Source organism: Notolepis coatsorum, assembly GCF_963971535.1.
Source record: "Notolepis coatsorum genome assembly, chromosome: 5".
Lineage (NCBI taxonomy): Eukaryota > Metazoa > Chordata > Actinopteri > Aulopiformes > Paralepididae > Notolepis > Notolepis coatsorum.
This window is the reverse complement of record NC_140169.1, coordinates 202,807,485-202,829,094: the sequence shown is the minus strand read 5'-3', so window position 1 is coordinate 202,829,094 and position 21,610 is coordinate 202,807,485. Positions and strand designations below refer to the sequence as shown.

Sequence of the window (21,610 nt, the reverse complement as noted above, 5' to 3'; positions counted from 1 at the left end):
CTGATATACTCGTCTGCTTGCTGACCAATCCCAATATGAGACACCTGTGCTTTTTCCCATATGATCCAGTTCAGACAGGGTTCTCGGGATGTGTAGAGTGAGAGTCACGTAACAAGAAAAATGCACAGGTGTCTGACCCTGGACTGACCAGCCACCAGTCAGGAGACAAGGGCCCCTTTAACCATAGAAATAACATTGGATTATGTGAGGTGTAGTTAGCCTTTTAGCTCACCCTGACTGACTCACTGACTGACAGGCAGATACTCTAGTGGCGACTCTACTTCATGTAGAGAATTCTATCCTGATGTTTCACATCTGTGTCCTTATGATTTCTCATGAACCGTGCAGTTATTCTTCATGTAAAAACTAGTATTTCTAAACTTGAAACTAGTGATGCACCGATGTGAAAATTGTGGCCGATACCGATAACCGATATTAATATTGCTGTTCTGGCCGATACCGATATTTACCGATGTCGATATCTCTGTATAGAAAACACTTTTTTATGATAATCAAATAAAGAGCTATTTTCCAAACGCTTATTTTTTTTATAAATTTTTTACTTTTGTAACTTATTTTCAGAAATGACTGATATTTTTAAACTATTTAAGGCCAAAACATTTAAAAAGAAAAAAAAAAAGATAAAAAGAAAATAAAGAAAATTAAAAAAAAATAATATCGGCCCTATCTTGATATCGGACCGATACCGATGTGTAAAAAAACTGCCATATCGGCCGATATTATATCGGCGGCCGATATATCGTGCATCACTACTTGAAACGTGTGCAGACAAACGCAACATAACGGACAGAAACTCTCACCCAGGTGACCTTGAGAAACCTCTGCATTATTTACTGCATGATGCATCTTTTGCTCAATGACAATAACACTATGTAACAAACTATAAAATACACTCACAGCTAGGGCTGTACCGAATGTCATTTTTTAACATTCGAAGCTTCGATTGAAGTATTCGAACAAAGCTTCGAATGTCTATAAAAAAAAAATTACTTAAAAAAAACTTCATTCAAAAGTTTTTCTTTTTATTAAATTTTTTTATAAACTAAATCCTCAATTTGAATAAAGTGATTCATCTGATTAAATTAGTCTTTTTCTTTTATTAAATCAACTTTCTTTAATGAAAGTGATGGTGACGACTTATAGTATAATATTATAATATTAGTGTAGCCTACTCTTTAACTGCAACTGTGAAGAAAACCCCCATTGGTTTAAACAGATTGAATAGACAAAAAAAAAAAAAATGTATTAAAAATAAAAAATTCAAATGTTGATTTAGAATTCGAATGTCAACATTATGATCGAAGCTTCGAAGCATTCGGTACAGCCCTACTCACAGCACACACATCCACACGTACACACTAACTTTAAATAAACAACTCACTGTAGCACCCACTTTAAAGAGATTTGCACTACAACTCATACCTCATTGCACCTTACCCTAAGTTGTACCTCATCCCATTTCTGCATTGTACTGTATATTGTATTGTAACTCGGTTACTAATTTTTCTACTCTGTATTGTATATTGTATGTATATTGAACACTTTTGTTTACACTTGTTTACGTACTTTTGACTTTCTATTTTATACTATCTATTTTTTTATCTAGCACACTCTCAGGAGCAAAACAGAAAAAAGCATTTCATATAAAAGTATTCTGTATTTTTGTATGACAACTAATAAAGAAACTTGAACATGAACTTAAACTTTTGGTCCTTCTGTCTCTCCTCCCTCCCCCCCCCCTCCCCCCCAGGTGCGTGGTTCTGTCGGACCCCCTGAAGGACTCGTCCCGGTCCCAGGAGTCGTGGAGCTCCTTCCTGCTGAAGCTGCGCACGCTGCTCCTCATGTCCTTCACCAAGAACCTGGGCCGCTTCGAGGATGACATGCGCACGCTGCGGGAGAAACGCACCCAGCCCGGCTGGAGCTTCTGCGAATACTTCATGGTGCAGGTGTGTGTGGACTGGCTGGGACAACCGTGTGTGTGTGGACTGGGACAACCATGTGTGTGTGTGGACTGGGACAACCATGTGTGTGTGTGTGTGTGTGTGTGGACTGGGACAACCGTGTGTGTGTGGACTGGGACAACCATGTGTGTGTCTGTGTGTGTGTACTTCATGGTGCAGGTGTGTGTGTGGACTGGGACAACCATGTGTGTGTGTCTGTGTGTGTGTACTTCATGGTGCAGGTGTGTGTGTGGACTGGGACAACCATGTGTGTGTCTGTGTGTGAATACTTCATGGTGCAGGTGCATGGTACAAGGTCCTTAACACATCCTGCGCCAAAAACGTTGTACAACGTGATTCACGTTCATGCTAATTCTGCCATTCCACGGCGTACGACGTTATTGAGATCATATTTCATTTTTTCGCCATGTTATTCATAATTCCCTCACGGAGCCTGGTCTGATGCAGTGGGAGCCTGCACAACTCTGCAACGCTTCAATACTGCCGCCTGGTGGATGATCGGCGAGTTACAACCGGAAATGGATCTCTTGTGATCTCAGTGCACCGGGGAAATGCGTCCAGCAGGCACATATTGTTGCGTGACTCTAGACACACATTGTGTATATGGATCGCTGCCATAACTCAATAATCGAGATGATTTGGGCGTTTATTATTATTATACAAACCGGAAATGGATCGAGTCAATCGCCGTCAAATAAGTGGGATCTTTTTCCTCCAGTCTCATCGGCGAGCGGTAAGAGGACGCTGACGTCATTTTCAGCGTGAGTGTTTATTATTATAATGCAAACTGCTCTGATCAATATATCACCCATACTACATAAAGCATTTACTGACGATCACGGAATTATAAACGCCCCCCCCCCCCCCCCCCCGTTCATCCGCGCATGATCAGTCATAACGTTTAGGATCATGTACAGTTGAAATTTTTAATATAGCGTGTATCGCCAACAAACAGCAGTTGATAATCTATATATGCGTTTATGCCTATAACTAGCGTTCTAGGAATTACTGCAGAAAACGATAAAAACATATTTATATTCTAGACGGTATTTTCGTATGAATCTATGAATAAAAAAGTAAAACGTTCCTACATCCTGAACGATAGATAATCGATGTTGAATGGGCCATAGTAATGTCAATTTAGCAATACAATTTAAAAAGTTATAGCCCTGCAAAGAAGGTAAACATGTCCATAGGCTTAGACTGGTGGCAGTGAGGCTACATTGATGGATATAAGCGTGGCAGTTAACACTTTAATCGCCGATGACGTGTTTAGACGTCATTCCTCGCCATGCTCATTCTGCCGAAGATGCCGTAACTCGTCTTTGATATCAATAATTCAAAAATCTGTGATCGAAATCATATTTCTCCTCCGGAGACATGAGATGTACTGGTGAGCTCCACTCAACTGTCTAACGGTTCGAGAGCGCCATCTGGTGGCCGATCGGCAGATCGGCCAAGAGGGAGGGGCGCCTATTGCTTATTAACAGCGGAGCAGTGCTGCCGTTGCTTCCGCGTTTTCCCTGATTGGCTGCGACACGCCCCGCGGCAGGCGCGGCAACCGCAGAGCAGAGCGGCAGAGCTTGCGGCATTATGTAACCGCCCTAATCCGCCATGATTTTCATTCGAAGCTCAGCTCACCTGGCAGCGCAGCGGTCCTGCGGTCCGTTGTTGACAAGTTCGAATCCCATCATTTTTTTTTTTTTTTACGTGTATTCTTTCGCCGGTTAAGGTTAGGCATGGTTAAGGTTAAGGTTAAGGTTAGGCATTGTTTCGGAGTTGGTTAAGGTTAGAACGGTTAAGTTTAGGCGCTGTTAAGGAGCTGGTTAAGGTTAGAGTTTGTCTTAGAGAATGGCAATATTCTTTCTATGGTTAAGGTTAAGGTTAGGCATGGTTAAGGTTAAGGTTAGGCATTGTTTCGGAGTTGGTTAAGGTTAGAACGGTTAAGTTTAGGCGCTGTTAAGGAGCTGGTTAAGGTTAGCGTTTGTCTTAGAGAATGGCAATAGACAGCCTATTTCCGCATTGCCGCTCTCTCGCGCTGCCGCGGTCACATGGTCAAATTGTCACATTCTTGCACTCCTCCGCTGTTAAAAAGCAACACGCGGGAGGGGCGCGCCAAACAGGAAGTGCTCATCCATAATCCGTCCGGGCACTCGCGATCGGTAGCCGGACTCCATCTCAACACACTGGATAATCAATCGCTCGCCCTAACTCAATAAACAACGTTATTTGGACGTATATAGTATTATACAACCTGGAAATGGTTCATCAGGATCAACATCCCATAATCGAAAACTGTCTACTCCACGCTGATCGTCCAACGGCGCGAGGAAGATATGGTGAGTTTCAACGTTATTTTCTAACGTATTCTATACTAACTGATCTGATGATCATATGACCCACACTAGATGAATGGTATAACGTTGCCCACGGAATTATAAACGCCCCCTCGCCCATCCGGTCAATATCAGATGATACGTAGTAACTTCTAGAAGTACCTCCCGTTGACATTTTTATTTGATCATCAATATAATGCATTTGGAGCTATAAATCAAGTTCTGGAGAAAGCTGCAGAAAACGATAAAAACATACTTATACTTTAGACCATATTTTAGTATGAATATGTGAATGAAAAAGTATATCGTTGCTACACCCTGAACAATGGATATAGGACATTGAATGGGCCATAATAATGGCAATTTAGCAATAGAATTTAAAAAGTTATAGCCCTGCAAAGAAGGGGAACTTCTCCATAGACAAATAGAGCTGGCTAGGGATGGTAAATTATGAATTTGAACCATGGTGATCAAAGTGTTAGTGTTAAAGTGATTGATAAAAATATTTAATAAAATAAAAAGTCAAGGCCTGGGCCCTCATTCATCAACGTGTTCTACGCACAGATTTGTGCTTACCCTGTGCGTACGATCATTTCTAAGCAAAGAGTGGGATTCATCAATTTCAACTTGAACTTGACTCCGTGCTTACGTCTACGCACAGGTCAGACCATGCGTACCTGGCGCCCAGTGGTAGAATATATTATTACAACAAGGAAATGAGCTTCTGTGCATAATAACACTGGCATGTTCTGTACGAACCGTAGTTCATTATAGTTCATTGTAAAATAGCAACATTAGTGTCATTATGGTCAAAACACTATAAATAGCATTTGGAATAATAGATCTTTCTCTCAGAATGAATGCAGCATGGTTTATATAGCGTTATCGGAATATAGGCTACTGACTGACTGCGCTCCGCGTAGCTTGATTGATTGATTGATTGAAAAGTTTATTAACAGATTGCAGAATGGGTACAGTACAGCTCAGTACATACAATTGTTAATTGGGGATGCAGACCAGAGAAAGACTTTCGTCTTGTTTACATCAGGGTCCCCCATTTTCAATTCATCATAAATCATAAAGCTCAACTCGTTATTATTTTGCGCAGACCGCAGAAACACGGGAACGTTTTGATTATATTTAAAAGGCTTTACGTTAAACGAAACAAGTGGAATTTCGAAGCTGTAAGCAGAATACAAGTCATATGAATATAGTGTTCTTCCCCCTTTTTACTGTATAAGAAAGAATAGAAAACGCATTGCAATGACACCAGATAGTGGACAGACTATGTATATGATGGGATTCAAGTTCGCGTTTTTGTTGATCATATATAGGCATGCTGTCAGAGTATGATATCGTAATCAAACATTCTAGAACATTTGTCGTCACAGATCATGTCCTAATAGAACATAGGCTATGGCATGGATCGTGATATTGTGTGGACTGTTATTATTACTGCATACCGGTACCACCCATTGTGACAACAGCCTTGTGAGTCCCGCACACAAACATGATGGAATTCAAGTTCATGTATTGAAAGGCAGGCTACATCATACATGCAGTGAGATTCATTGTTCTTGTATATGCTCTCGTATTATTGTTTATATATAGGATACCCAATACTGACATCAAAATAGATTGTAGTATGCCTCTAGAAATCATATGCAGCAGGTAGAAAATTGACGGGAGATCCATCGCGATTTGGAATAAAATTGAGGAGAACTTTAATCCCTGGGTATTAATCAAACAACACGGGAAAAGGCAGTCATATTCCAGCGCGGTATTTATTAGTGTTTGCGCTGCCCAGGCAGCAATGGTTAATAGATATCATATCCGACATCACCGTAAGTGTACACGTCTGTCAGCCTGTCTCATGACACGCTTCCCTCGGCTTAGTCCATTTTTCCACATTTCATGGGTGTATTCCATTACCGTATATGGTTAATCGGGGCGTTTCTGGTATGCAAATACGTGAAAGTGTGCACGAGCCTCGGCGCAGAGCCAAGGTGGGATTCATCATGACAGGTGTGCGTAGAGCCTGCGTACGCACGTGTGATGAATCCCGACTTCCCTGTGCGTACACTGGTTCTACATTCCGTGCTTACGTGTGGAAATAGAACATGTTCTACGCACACATTGATGAATGAGGGCCCTGGAATTCCTTAAACGGCAATTTTTTTAACGAGGTGCTTAAAAAGCTCTTAAATAAAAAATTGAACGTTTTGTTCATCCATCATAAAAATTTTCTGAATCAAGAAATATAATTTTTTTATTTAACTAAACGTATTTAACGTTACAAACTATTATTTAATGTTACACACACAAATTAACGTTAAATAATCGTTTTATTTCTTTTTTAAGAAAAAAGTATAAATAGTTAAAAAAAAATTACACATGCAAAATAATAATAAAAAAATCAATATTTATCTATTATTTTGTCCCGATTTATCGATTCTTCCAAATGGCATATCATCTCAGCCTTACTGTGTGTGTGTGTGTGTGTGTGTGCAGGAGGAGCTGGCCTTCGTCTTTGAGATGCTGCAGCAGTTTGAGGACGCTCTGGTGCAGTACGACGAGCTGGACGCTCTCTTCACTCAGTACGTCCTGAACTTCGGAGCTGGAGGTACAGTAGCCATCGACACGACCATCTAACTCTCAGCTCTACGTCAACACCTGCGTGGCATCGTGTTTAGCGTGGTGGAGCACAGTCTCCATTGTGGATTAATGAGAAGTGATATCCCAACAGGCCCCCGTGGTGAAATGAGTCTGTACTGTAGTACTGTACTGTACTACTGTAGATCTCCGTTTATCTTAGTGACCTCTATCATTCTCTGTGCTCAGTGTCTCATTATTCACTGACCTCTCTATCATTCTGTCCTCAGTGTCTCATTATTCACTGACCTCTCTATCATTCTCTGTGCTCAGTGTCTCATTATTCACTGACCTCTATCATTCTGTCCTCAGTGTCTCATTATTCACTGACCTCTCTATCATTTTGTCCTCAGTATCTCATTATTCACTGACCTCTATCATTCTGTCCTCAGTGTCTCATTATTCACTGACCTCTATCATTCTGTCCTCAGTGTCATTATTCACTGACCTCTCTATCATTCTGTCCTCAGTGTCTCATTATTCACTGACCTCTATCATTCTGTCCTCAGTGTCTCATTATTCACTGACCTCTCTATCGTACTGTCCTCAGTGTCTCATTATTCACTGACCTCTCTATCATTCTCTGTGCTCAGTGTCTCATTATTCACTGACCTCTCTATCATTCTGTCCTCAGTGTCTCATTATTCACTGACCTCTCTATCATTCTCTGTGCTCAGTGTCTCATTATTCACTGACCTCTATCATTCTGTCCTCAGTGTCTCATTATTCACTGACCTCTCTATCATTTTGTCCTCAGTATCTCATTATTCACTGACCTCTCTATCATTCTGTCCTCAGTGTCTCATTATTCACTGACCTCTATCATTCTGTCCTCAGTGTCATTATTCACTGACCTCTCTATCATTCTGTCCTCAGTGTCTCATTATTCACTGACCTCTCTATCATTTTGTCCTCAGTATCTCATTATTCACTGACCTCTCTATCATTCTGTCCTCAGTGTCTCATTATTCACTGACCTCTATCATTCTGTCCTCAGTGTCATTATTCACTGACCTCTCTATCATTCTGTCCTCAGTGTCTCATTATTCACTGACCTCTCTATCATTCTGTCCTCAGTGTCTCATTATTCACTGACCTCTATCATTCTGTCCTCAGTGTCTCTCATTATTCACTGACCTCTCTATCGTACTGTCCTCAGTGTCTCATTATTCACTGACCTCTCTATCGTACTCTGTCCTCAGTATGTCTCATTATTCACTGACCTCTATCATTCTGTCCTCAGTGTCTCATTATTCACTGACCTCTATCGTACTCTGTCCTCAGTGACTCATTATTCACTGACCTCTCTATCGTACTGTCCTCACAGTGTGTCTCATTATTCACTGACCTCTATCGTACTCTGTCCTCAGTGTGTCTCATTATTCACTGACCTCTATCGTACTCTGTCCTCAGTGTCTCATTATTCACTGACCTCTCTACCGTACTCTGTGCTCACAGTACGTCTTTCATTGACGCCTCAAACCTTGGCTCTTCTCACTATTATCCTTTCCTTTCCTCTGTAGTAGGGATGCACCGATCAGACTTTTTCAGTCCCGATACCTGAGCTTTGGGTATCGGGCCGATACCGAGTACCGATCTGATACCCATTGTTCAATTAATAAACTGTATGCCTCACTGTGTGGAAGAGACTGGGATCATTATTTTGTGCAAGGCAACATCAGGCTTGACTTAAAACATTACTTTCCTAACTTAGTGAAACAAAATGTAACAAATTAACACATAGATATAAATGTACTGAATTGTTATTTATTATTCAAATTAAATAACAAAAAATAAGTAAAACATACTCTCCGATACCCGATCTAGCTATTTTAGTCATATGCCGAGTACATCCCAGTCGGTGACCCCTCCCTCTGTCCCCCCTCTCCCCCGTAGACGGGGCGAACTGGCTGGGCTCGTTCTGTGCCCCGGTGCGGAGCTGGAGCGGCCTGCTGCTGCGTCGGCCCATCGACATGGACAAGAGGGACGGCATCCAGCGGGGCGAGGCCAGCCTGCTGGACCTCCGGAGCTACCTGTTCTCCCGCCAGTGCACCCTGCTCATCTTCCTCCAGAGGCCCTGGGAGGTCACCCAGAGGGCCCTGGAGCTGCTGCACAACTGCGTCCAGGAGCTCCAGCTGCTGGAGGTACGTCATCCTCTGTGTTGGTTGGTTTCCTCGTTGGAACAAAAAAGTAAATTAATTTTTACATTTTTAAATAGTTGTCATTTTTCCATGGGACATGGAAGCACGAAATACAGTACGACGGGTCTCGGTTATATAGCCATTAAATACTAAAATAACTAAAACTAAAATAACCTTTCACTACCACACTACAGACAGTTAACCTTTCACTACCATAATACAGAAGGTTAACCCTTTCACTACCACACCACAGAAGGTTAACCCTTTAACTACCACACTACAGACAGTTAACCTTTCACTACCATAATACAGAAGGTTAACCCTTTCACTACCACACCACAGAAGGTTAACCCTTTAACTACCACACTACAGACGGTTAACCCTTTCACTACCACACCACAGAAGGTTAACCCTTTCACTACCACACTACAGACGGTTAACCCTTTCACTACCACACTACAGACGGTTAACCCTTTCACTACCACACTACAGATGATTAACCCTTTCACTACCACACTACAGAAGGTTAACCTTTCACTACCACAATACAGAAGGTTAACCTTTCACTACCACACCACAGAAGGTTAACCCTTTCACTACCACACTACAGACGGTTAACCCTTTCACTACCACACCACAGAAGGTTAACCCTTTCACTACCACACTACAGACGGTTAACCCTTTCACTACCACACTACAGACGGTTAACCCTTTCACTACCACACTACAGAAGGTTAACCCTTTCACTACCACACTACAGATGGTTAACCCTTTCACTACCACACTACAGAAGGTTAACCTTTCACTACCACACTACAGAAGGTTAACCTTTCACTACCACACTACAGAAGGTTTCACTACCACACTACAGAAGGTTTCACTACCACACTACAGACGGTTAACCCTTTCACTACCACACTACAGACGGTTAACCCTTTCACTACCACACTACAGATGGTTAACTCTTTCACTACCACACTACAGAAGGTTAACCTTTCACTACCACACTACAGAAGGTTAACCTTTCACTACCACACTACAGAAGGTTAACCTTTCACTACCACACTACAGAAGGTTAACCCTTTCACTACCACACTACAGATGGTTAACCCTTTCACTACCACACTACATACGGTTAACCCTTTCACTACCACACTACAGAAGGTTAACCCTTTCACTACCACACTACAGATGGTTAACCCTTTCACTACCACACTACAGAAGGTTAACCTTTCACTACCACACTACAGAAGGTTTCACTACCACACTACAGACGGTTAACCCCTTATGCTGATGGCACATTTAGCATAAACGATGCATGACTATTGCATACCCAAAGTAATTTGCGATGTATTACTTGAACCACTTATAGCACATGCATGAGTCTGGTCTCTTTTGGAAAGGAAACATTCTGCAATTTCTTCCACAACAGGAGAAGAATCACTTGGAGTGCTAATGTAATAGAGTTAGCGGTCTGAACACACTGAAATAAAGATGACTCACTTTTGCCAGATGCCTGTTTTTGAGTTCCAGCTGAGAGATAGGAGCTGGAAAACATAATGGTTCCATAGTCTGAAGTCTTATCTACAGTACAGGTCCAAAGTTTATATGGCAGACCACCGCTCATTCATTTGGACGGCGAGTGAGAAATTCTCCAAACAACTTCTTCGTCCTCTTCTCTCCCTTTACCGTAGGAATCGGAACCATTAGCTCCAAAATTTCACTGGCTACAAAAATGGTCAATCATTCATTTTCACCGTCAGAGGTGACTGGTCCGTTCAGGACCAGTCGAAACCGGATGTGGTCACTTGTCCAAAACAGACGCTTGTTTGGCCTTGTAACCCGAGATTGGAAGCACGTAATAGGTTGAGTAGGGTGACGACCGAAAGGCGACAAATTAAACTTTCCAACAATGTATTGGTTGATCGGCAAAAACGCAGCCCGGAGCCTGCAGACGAGAGCAAAGGGCCACAACGTGCGCGCGCACCGAATGTTAACAGGTTAACCGTCTGTAGTGTGGTAGTGAAAGGTTTAAAAAGACAACGGAAAACGCGTCTGCACAGAGATGCTAACAAACATTAGCTGCTGGGCTAATCTCTCCATACATCCTGGGCTGTTATTGATTCCCTTTGTTTTCTTCTCTAGTGTGTCTTTCTCCCCATGAGAGCAGGAAAGCATTTCAGAAAGGCATCCACTGTACTGCATGTTAAGGCTGTCCCCGAACCCTGTTTGTAGGGTTTCTAACGTTCGCGAGGGTTTTTCCGAACGGACGTTAGAACGTTCGTTTTTTTTAAATTAATTAATTGTATTATTATAGATCCTACGGAGGGCGGCGTTGCATAGTCTATCGGTGAAATTTTTTTTGTTTACAGTGGTGGCTGTTCATGTAAACATGTCATTAAACAAAGCACTCAGAAGAAAATAAAGGGAAAAGACAGCAGTCAAACATAATTAATATCATATAATAACGCACAAACTTTTTGTCCCCGGCCCAGTAGAACATCACCGTATGAATTGGAATAACCGAAGCTTTCTGGTCTGGCGGGCTTGACATTTCCATAAATGTGTATCCAATCCATAAATCCATTTAGTTAGATCCAGTATTGACTGAATGTATCTGTGATTATTATAGATTTTCGACAACAACCATTAGCACTGCAGTCATTTGAATTTCCTGGTTGACTCTCCCGCTCCCAGACGTGATGTCACACGAAACTAAGCCAGCCGCACTCACCCAATAGACTATTCTATTCTAAACGGCGCCTCCTCACCTCGACTCAACCCCGCGCGCCTCCTTTTTTTTTCTCGAACGTTCGAACCCATTAATTAAAATCCGAATGCCAGCGTAACGAACGAACGTTCGGGCTCAGCCTTACTGCATGTCCACTTTTCTCACTAACGTTGGTTAAAGAGGACATTTACAATTCTCCTGACACGGCAACATATAGCGTACAATGTTTGAACCTAAATAGGTTTTTGTCCAGTGTGGTTGTTTTTTTCTATTATTATTTTAGTTATTTGTTAGCAGTCTTCCCATTCTGGTCATTGAGAACCTCTCTCGACTGTGTATTTGTACTCTACTAGAGTCCAGTCTTTGCTGCAGCTATAGAAAACGGCCTATTAATAGATGGTTCCTGGCTTCATCTGTGGTTCATGCAGCTGTGTTCCTGTTAACAAGGCCTTCTGATATTCATCTCTCCCTCCGATAAGGCGGGGGGTTTAGTTCAAACCTAAGTGTAACATTGCAGATCAAGTCACTCACTGTCCCGGTTTAGCTTTTAAAGATTTGAACGTTAACAAAACATGAAGCTAAAACCTGTGGGTTCGAGTCCCTGTGATCATACATCACTAAAGCTAAAGTTAAAACGATACTGTGGGTTCGAGTCCCTGTGATCATGCATCACTAAAGCTAAAGTTAAAACGATACTGTGGGTTCGAGTCCCTGTGATCACACATCACTAAAGCTAAAGTTGAAACGATACTGTGGGTTCGAGTCCCTGTGATCACACATCACTAAAGCTAAAGTTGAAACGATACTGTGGGTTCGAGTCCCTGTGATCACACATCACTAAAGCTAAAGTTGAAACGATATTGTGGGTTCGAGTCCCTGTGATCATACATCACTAAAGCTAAAGTTGAAACGATATTGTGGGTTCAAGTCCCTGTGATCACACATCACTAAAGCTAAAGTTAAAAGGATGTGTATCGGTGATGATTAAGCCGTGAACAGAAAGGCCTGTTGGGATGTTAGATACTAATGTGGAAAAAGTGTGATTTGATGTTCTGTGCTTTGCCTTTTCTGTTTTGCTGCTATCTATTTTATACTTATTTTATGTCTGCACTTTTTGATAAATTGTATGCCAGTTTTGTATTTTTGTACTGCTGTGGAGCACTTTGAGTTGCAATTCTTGTATGAAAGGTGCTATACAAATAAAGTGTATTATTCTTCTTATAAAATCCTTTGGTGTAATGCAACCTTCCCATTAACCCCACATGCAGTATCAAGGACAAAATGACTGGTAAAGGGAAACAAAATTCTGCTATAGCACTTGTCATGATGAGAGTGAGAGGTGTATAATAATGTTGAAATAAGGGGGGTATAGTACCTTGTTGTCTGACCTTGTTGTCGTCGTGTAGGTGTCGGTCCTGGAGGGGGCGCTAGACTGCTGGGTGTTCCTGAGCTGCCTGGAGGTTCTTCACAGGATCGAGGGCTGTTGTGACCAGGCCCAGCTGGCTGCCAACTGCTCCCATACCGTGGGCCTCTGGGCCTATGCTACTGACAAGGTAACCATAGCAACTGCTCCCATACCGTGGGCCTATGCTACTGACAAGGTAACCATAGCAACTGCTCCCATACCGTGGGCCTATGCTACTGACGAGGTAACCGTAGCAACAGCTCCCATACCGTGGGCCTATGCTACTGACGAGGTAACCGTAGCAACAGCTCCCATACCGTGGGCCTATGCTGCTACTGACGAGGTAACCGTAGCTACTGCTCCCATACCGTGGGCCTATGCTACTGACGAGGTAACCGTAGCAACTGCTCCCATACCGTGGGCCTATGCTACTGACGAGGTAACCGTAGCAACTGCTCCCATACCGTGGGCCTAGTATGCTACTGACGAGGTAACCGTAGCAACTGCTCCCATACCGTGGGCCTATGCTACTGACGAGGTAACCGTAGCAACTGCTCCCATACCGTGGGCCTATGCTACTGACGAGGTAACCGTAGCAACAGCTCCCATACCGTGGGCCTATGCTACTGACGAGTAGTTTGCTTCTCATCTGTGACACTGTGTTTCCTTGTTACCTGATCGGTGTAGGGCTTGGTATCGAAATTCAATACTCGTATTGGTATTGATTGAATTTCTTAAATTCTATCGAGTATCGAAAAATGATTTATCAAATGTTGGTATCAAAAGACACAGTCAGTCGAAATTGTACTGCTCTGTCCTCATCATGTCCTCTGTGCTCCTCCCTCCTCACTGCTCTGTCCTCATCATGTCCTCTGTGCTCCTCCCTCCTCACTGCTCTGTCCTCATCATGTCCTCTGTGCTCCTCCCTCCTCACTGCTCTGTCCTCATCATGTCCTCTGTGCTCCTCCCTCCTCACTGCTCTGTCCTCATCATGTCCTCTGTGCTCCTCCCTCCTCACTGCTCTGTCCTCATCATGTCCTCTCTGCTCCTCCCTCCTCACTGCTCTGTCCTCATCATGTCCTCTGTGCTCCTCCCTCCTCACTGCTCTGTCCTCATCATGTCCTCTGTGCTCCTCCCTCCTCACTGCTCTGTCCTCATCATGTCCTCTGTGCTCCTCCCTCCTCACTGCTCTGTCCTCATCATGTCCTCTGTGCTCCTCCCTCCTCACTGCTCTGTCCTCATCATGTCCTCTCTGCTCCTCCCTCCTCACTGCTCTGTCCTCATCATGTCCTCTGTGCTCCTCCCTCCTCACTGCTCTGTCCTCATCATGTCCTCTGTGCTCCTCCCTCCTCACTGCTCTGTCCTCATCATGTCCTCTGTGCTCCTCCCTCCTCACTGCTCTGTCCTCATCATGTCATCTGTGCTCCTCCCTCCTCACTGCTCTGTCCTCATCATGTCCTCTGTGCTCCTCCCTCCTCACTGCTCTGTCCTCATCATGTCCTCTGTGCTCCTCCCTCCTCACTGCTCTGTCCTCATCATGTCCTCTGTGCTCCTCCCTCCTCACTGCTCTGTCCTCATCATGTCCTCTGTGCTCCTCCCTCCTCACTGCTCTGTCCTCATCATGTCCTCTGTGCTCCTCCCTCCTCACTGCTCTGTCCTCATCATGTCCTCTGTGCTCCTCCCTCCTCACTGCTCTGTCCTCATCATGTCCTCTGTGCTCCTCCCTCCTCACTGCTCTGTCCTCATCATGTCCTCTGTGCTCCTCCCTCCTCACTGCTCTGTCCTCATCATGTCCTCTGTGCTCCTCCCTCCTCACTGCTCTGTCCTCATCATGTCCTCTGTGCTCCTCCCTCCTCACTGCTCTGTCCTCATCATGTCCTCTGTGCTCCTCCCTCCTCACTGCTCTGTCCTCATCATGTCCTCTGTGCTCCTCCCTCCTCACTGCTCTGTCCTCATCATGTCCTCTGTGCTCCTCCCTCCTCACTGCTCTGTCCTCATCATGTCCTCTGTGCTCCTCCCTCCTCACTGCTCTGTCCTCATCATGTCCTCTGTGCTCCTCCCTCCTCACTGCTCTGTCCTCATCATGTCCTCTGTGCTCCTCCCTCCTCACTGCTCTGTCCTCATCATGTCCTCTGTGCTCCTCCCTCCTCACTGCTCTGTCCTCATCATGTCCTCTCTGCTCCTCCCTCCTCACTGCTCTGTCCTCATCATGTCCTCTGTGCTCCTCCCTCCTCACTGCTCTGTCCTCATCATGTCCTCTGTGCTCCTCCCTCCTCACTGCTCTGTCCTCATCATGTCCTCTGTGCTCCTCCCTCCTCACTGCTCTGTCCTCATCATGTCCTCTGTGCTCCTCCCTCCTCACTGCTCTGTCCTCATCATGTCCTCTGTGCTCCTCCCTCCTCACTGCTCTGTCCTCATCATGTCCTCTGTGCTCCTCCCTCCTCACTGCTCTGTCCTCATCATGTCCTCTCTGCTCCTCCCTCCTCACTGCTCTGTCCTCATCATGTCCTCTGTGCTCCTCCCTCCTCACTGCTCTGTCCTCATCATGTCCTCTGTGCTCCTCCCTCCTCACTGCTCTGTCCTCATCATGTCCTCTCTGCTCCTCCCTCCTCACTGCTCTGTCCTCATCATGTCCTCTGTGCTCCTCCCTCCTCACTGCTCTGTCCTCATCATGTCCTCTCTGCTCCTCCCTCCTCACTGCTCTGTCCTCATCATGTCCTCTCTGCTCCTCCCTCCTCACTGCTCTGTCCTCATCATGTCCTCTGTGCTCCTCCCTCCTCACTGCTCTGTCCTCATCATGTCCTCTGTGCTCCTCCCTCCTCACTGCTCTGTCCTCATCATGTCCTCTCTGCTCCTCCCTCCTCACTGCTCTGTCCTCATCATGTCCTCTGTGCTCCTCCCTCCTCACTGCTCTGTCCTCATCATGTCCTCTCTGCTCCTCCCTCCTCACGCAGCTCAAGTCCCTCGGTGACCTCTGCGGTCTGGTGTCGGAGAAGGAACCCACCTCGGAGGATCTGAACAGGACCGTGGATCTACTGGCTGGTCTGGGGGACGAGAGGCCCGAGACCGGTGAGAGAGAGAATGGATTGCGAGGCGCTAATGGCACCCATAACCCTTTCTCTGCCACACTACAGAAGGTTAACCCTTTACTATCACACTACCGGTGGTTACTGTCGTTAGTGTGATAGTAAAGGGTTAACCTTCTGTAGTGTGGCAGTGAAAGGGTTAACCTTCTGTGTATTGTCACAGTGAAAGGGTTAACCGTTTGGTAGTGCGGCAGTGGGAGGGTTAACTGCGTGCGATTAGCGCGTGGTATCTGCTCCGTCTTTGCGAGCTATTCACTAAAGATATTGCACGGATGATACACTAGCACAAACACGCCCATAGGTGTGCAATTTGCTCCTGATTTGCTCTAGTGCAGTTTGCTCGCGGAGCAGTTTGCACCTGGCAGCGCTGTTGGCAGATATCAGGAAGGGGGGAAATAAACCCGAAATGAGGCAGAGGGAAGCTCTTAGGCCTAACAAAAATAATGGTTGGTTTCAGGTTGCCGACCGACCCTGCCGATTTAGGTGCGACCCAATATATTTTATGAGTTTTAAAAAAAAATTATATATTAAAAAAAAAAAAAAACATTTTTTTTTTTTTTTTTTTTTTTTTTTTAGAATAAAGTTTCATAGAAATCTTAGTCAAACATTTAGTATTATGGATATTAAACATGCTGGCAGAGTACATGCATCCATGTTGTTGTGAACATTTTAACCCTTTCACTGCCACACGACAGCCGGTTAACCCTTTCACTGTGACAATACAGAAGGTTAGCCCTTTACTATCACACAACCGACGGCGATGCTCCATCATTAGCATCATTAGCTCCGCATCCGCGGAGCTAATGATGCTAATGATGGAGCATCGCCGTCGGTTGTGTGATAGTAAAGGGCTAACCTTCTGTCGTGTGGCAGTGAAAGGGTTAATTAAATAAAGAAATTCCCTATCCATAGTCGCCGTGGGAAAGAATAAAATTAAAAAAAAATAAAAAAAAATTCCATACCTACCCATGGCCAAACTGACAACCAACCTGAAACCAACTATTATTTTTGTTAGGCCTTAAATCCACTGCACACGGAGGGCGATTTTTGCAAGGCGACCGATGGAATGTTGAGAACCCACACAGCAGGAGATTTTCGAGCGACAATCGTGCAGCAAGTTCACAATGAGGAAATAACATGTCTTCTACCGCTGTATCATTTGTAATATAAATTTATTTATCAATACATTCATTGATCAATAACCTATGTATTATTACCATGCTATTTATGTTAGTTATTAATTAACTAAGTTGGTTATTAATATGTGCTGCTTGATATAGCCTCCATAAACAACACATTTGTCTATTTATCGATACTCTCATCAATTGACAATCATGACGTTGCATTACTGCTGATCAGCACGCCTTTCAGGTTAACTGGTGAAAAGGAAAGTTTCATTGGAAACGTTAGCAAGCTATAATCTCCAGACATGTTTTTGCTATTCGAGACCGTTTTCAAATGTCCAATCTAACGAATTTCGTTTGCTCATAAAATCCTTAAAATGTTTTTTTTTATCCACTTTTTCTCCTTATTTTTCTCCCATCCAAATTTCGCCTTGCCAATTCTCCCTTCAATTCTCCCCTCCCCTGTCTCGAACGTTGCTAGGCCATGCCTCCCACTGGTCGGCTGCAATGTGGACCAAGCCTTGCATCACGTGTCCCCTCCGGTACACGAGGAGGCAGCCTGTCGCATCTTTTCACCTGTACAGCGCAATCTCTCAGCGGCGAGGAGTAACGCGTGGGAGGCTCACGCTGCCCCCGATACTTCCTGATTCTGCTGTACAGGCGCACCAACCGACCTGTAGGAGTCGCTGTCCACAACGTCCAATCCCCACCCACCGGCTTTCCCACCCCTAACACTGCCAATTGTGTTAGTATGAACGACCAGCCAAGCTGGTAGCAACGCAGAGAGCTGGGCTCGAACCCAGCATATCCTGCGTTAGTGGCGAGCGCCTTGCCACTTAGCCGCCCTCAAATCCTTCAAATGTTAAATGTGATTATAATAGACGGCTGTCAATGTATTGCGATGTGCACAGGGCCGACTGCCTGCAGACGGGCCGTCTGAATGTTCATTTGGGATAAATAAATAATAATGGGTTAGATGCCAAACTTATTTTCGTTGTATTGTGCTTGTGCAAATGTCCAATCTAATTGTTCTATTCATGAAAATATTTGAAGCATTTTTTTGTTGGGTAAATAACCTCTCAAGCACTCATTTGTCATGTTATTCAATATAGGCAGTGTTCTGAAATAACTTCATTTATCAGGAGTGCCGAATTGATCAGTTCTCTGCTTGATATAATTAATCAAAATGTCCAATCTAACTAATTTTGTTTGCTCATAATAGCCTACTGCTGAATAACATGGACAAACAATTATGTTCCATGATTTTATTAAAACACAAACTGCCTATAAATGGTTATCGAGCTGCGAGCCCCCTGTGAGTTTTATCATGTTGTATATTACAATAAAGCAGTTTAATTTTAGCCCAAGTTAAATCGTTGGTCTTTCTCTCTGTGTCGTCTCAGTCAACAGCCTGCAGAGCCCGTACAAGAAGCTGAAAGAGGCCTTATCGTCTGCCGAGGCCTTTGAGAGGCACTATCTGGTAAGAAGGTCAATTCAGTGCCAATTTGCTGTTGTGTTTTTTTTATATTCATAAAAAAGAGCTGTGGCAATTGGGAGGTGTAGTCTGACGTCGCTTTGGACCGCCCGCGAGGTCCACCCGTATAGGGATTTATCATTGCGAAAATGGATTATCGGCTATTGTAACAATTCTGCCTCATGAACATTGGCAAGCTTTCCATTTTTGCACAAAATGAGTTTCCTTCTATATCACTAACATTATTGTTTAAGCATTTTTGGTTGAAATACAATTTGACATTATTTTACGATTTAATTGCGAATATTTTCATGTTGAGCTATAGATTGTGGATGAATACACACAGAAAGGTACACCATGCAAATGTTCATGCTTTATTTGTTTTAAACGAGACTATTTAGAAATGGGCCATGGGGGGAAATACGTTGCAATTTTGCGAGGTGGACCGGCCGGAAACGGCAATGACGTAACTACTACACCTTTTGCGGACCTCCCAAACTTTCAAACTTTAGACTGTTTTCTTTATACGTTTTTCTTTTTCTTTCTTTCTACCACAAGACGCGGCCACTGATGGGTCCATGGGACTTGGATAAGTCCTGTGGACCCAACTCTGGCCACTGACCACATGAGCGAACGGGTACATACGCACACAATACACGGCCACTGATGGATCCATGGGACTTGGACCCAACTATGACCACTGATAAAAACGTAACTACACTAGCATTATAAGACCTAAACATTGCTACCTACCATACAAGTGCATTGGTTTAGTGCACTTCCGGTTGCCACTGAGCGGAAATGTTTGTGCGGACCTGTTCTCCCAAACTGGTAAGCAAATGACTGTTTTTACGTTATTTTCATTTTTACGTTACTATTATTATTATTATTATTATTTTTTTTTAACATTGATCTTAACTGATCACTATGACTTTATTGCTTTTATCGTTATATATGCCTATAATTGTGTACAGCACTTTGAGCTACATGACATGTATGAAAGGTGCTTTATAAATACTTACTTACTTACTTACTTACTTACTTACCTCCCTATAGAGACCAGATGTTGTTCCTCAGTGGAAACTTCCATTCACACTGTTACCAACCCCACCCCCACCTCCTCCTCTCCCCTCCCTCTCCCCGCAGGAGCTGTGTCATGCTGCTATGGAGATGTACCGGGCCATTGGCAGGCTGCGGTCAGCGCGGCTGGTGGGCAAGAGCCTGGCAGAGTTCTACATGTGAGGACTGTCTTTTAGTCCCACTAGGCCTAACAAAAATAATAGTTGGTTTCAGGTTGGTTGTCAGTTTGGCCATGGGTAGGTAGGGATTTTTTTTTTTTTTTTTTTTTTTTTTTATTCTTTCCCACGGCGACTATGGATAGGGAATTTCTTTATTTAATTAACCCTTTCACTGCCACACGACAGAAGGTTAGCCCTTTACTATCACACAACCGACGGCGATGCTCCATCATTAGCATCATTAGCTCCGCGGATGCGGAGCTAATGATGCTAATGATGGAGCATCGCCGTCGGTTGTGTGATAGTAAAGGGCTAACCTTCTGTATTGTCACAGTGAAAGGGTTAACCGGCTGTCGTGTGGCAGTGAAAGGGTTAAAATGTTCACAACAACATGGATGCATGTACTCTGCCAGCATGTTTAATATCCATAATACTAAATGTTTGACTAAGATTTCTATGAAACTTTATTCTAAAAAAAAAAAAAAAAAAAATGATTTTTTTTTTTTAATATATAATTTTTTTTTTAAACTCATATAATATATTGGTTCGCACCTAAATCGGCAGGGTCGGTCGGCAACCTGAAACCAACCATTATTTTTGTTAGGCCCTATTAGATGAGATTCAAATATATTGTCATCATACAGTACAAGTACAGTACAACGGAAAGAAGTTTGGCATCCAACCAGAGTGCAACAGCAATATACAATCTACAGGTGGTTAAACTGGGTACAAAGTATACAAATTAATACTACTGAGTGTAGTGCTAATCGGATGCATGTGCAGAGTTGTATTATATACATAGAGACAGTATGACTACTGCTAGTAAGAGTAGGACATGTACAGATATATATATAGTAAGGGACTATGTGCAGGTAAGTACAGACAGATGATAGGTATATATGCGGTGTGAATAAATATATATATATATATAGTATATACAGCATTATAGTACATGCTATCATACAGAGCTATGGGTTATGTGCAGGTGTATAAGCAAGTATATGAGGGGTTATACGCAGGTATATTCAGACAAATATGGGTGGATATATATATATATGCGCGGTAATATAAATATGTAAATGTAATTATGCTGTATATTCAGCACTGTTGTACGTCCTATCATACAGAGTATATGGGTAGACGGTGAAAGCAGTTGGTAGGTATAAATTGAGTAGAAGCGACAGAGTTCAGAGTCGTACAGTCTGGGTAACGGAGCCTATATAGGGTGTAGGCAATGGAGTCAGAGTTCAGAGTTTATATGGTGACATCATCGCTTTTCTTTTGTTTAGCTTAGTCTCTATAGGCAACAATCTTTCACAGCTTTAACCCTTTCACTACCACACTACAGAAGGTTAACCATTTCACTGCCACACTACAGACGGTCTGTAGTGTGGCAGTGAAAGGGTTAACCTTCTGTAGTGTGATTGTGAAAGGGTTAACC

At 43.5% G+C, this 21,610-nt stretch overlaps 1 protein-coding gene across 1 annotated transcript in view; it reads left to right on the top strand.

The window, feature by feature from the left end:
• Positions 1–21,610, top strand: part of trappc10 (trafficking protein particle complex subunit 10) — a 122,490-nt gene that overhangs the window by 20,955 nt on the left and 79,925 nt on the right. The window contains exons 5-11 of the mRNA XM_084315204.1: positions 1,772–1,967; positions 6,830–6,941; positions 8,867–9,114; positions 13,249–13,395; positions 16,202–16,316; positions 18,861–18,937; positions 20,078–20,169. Of these exons, the coding sequence (XP_084171330.1) occupies positions 1,772–1,967; positions 6,830–6,941; positions 8,867–9,114; positions 13,249–13,395; positions 16,202–16,316; positions 18,861–18,937; positions 20,078–20,169 (987 nt within the window). The remainder of the gene's footprint in view (positions 1–1,771; positions 1,968–6,829; positions 6,942–8,866; positions 9,115–13,248; positions 13,396–16,201; positions 16,317–18,860; positions 18,938–20,077; positions 20,170–21,610) is intronic.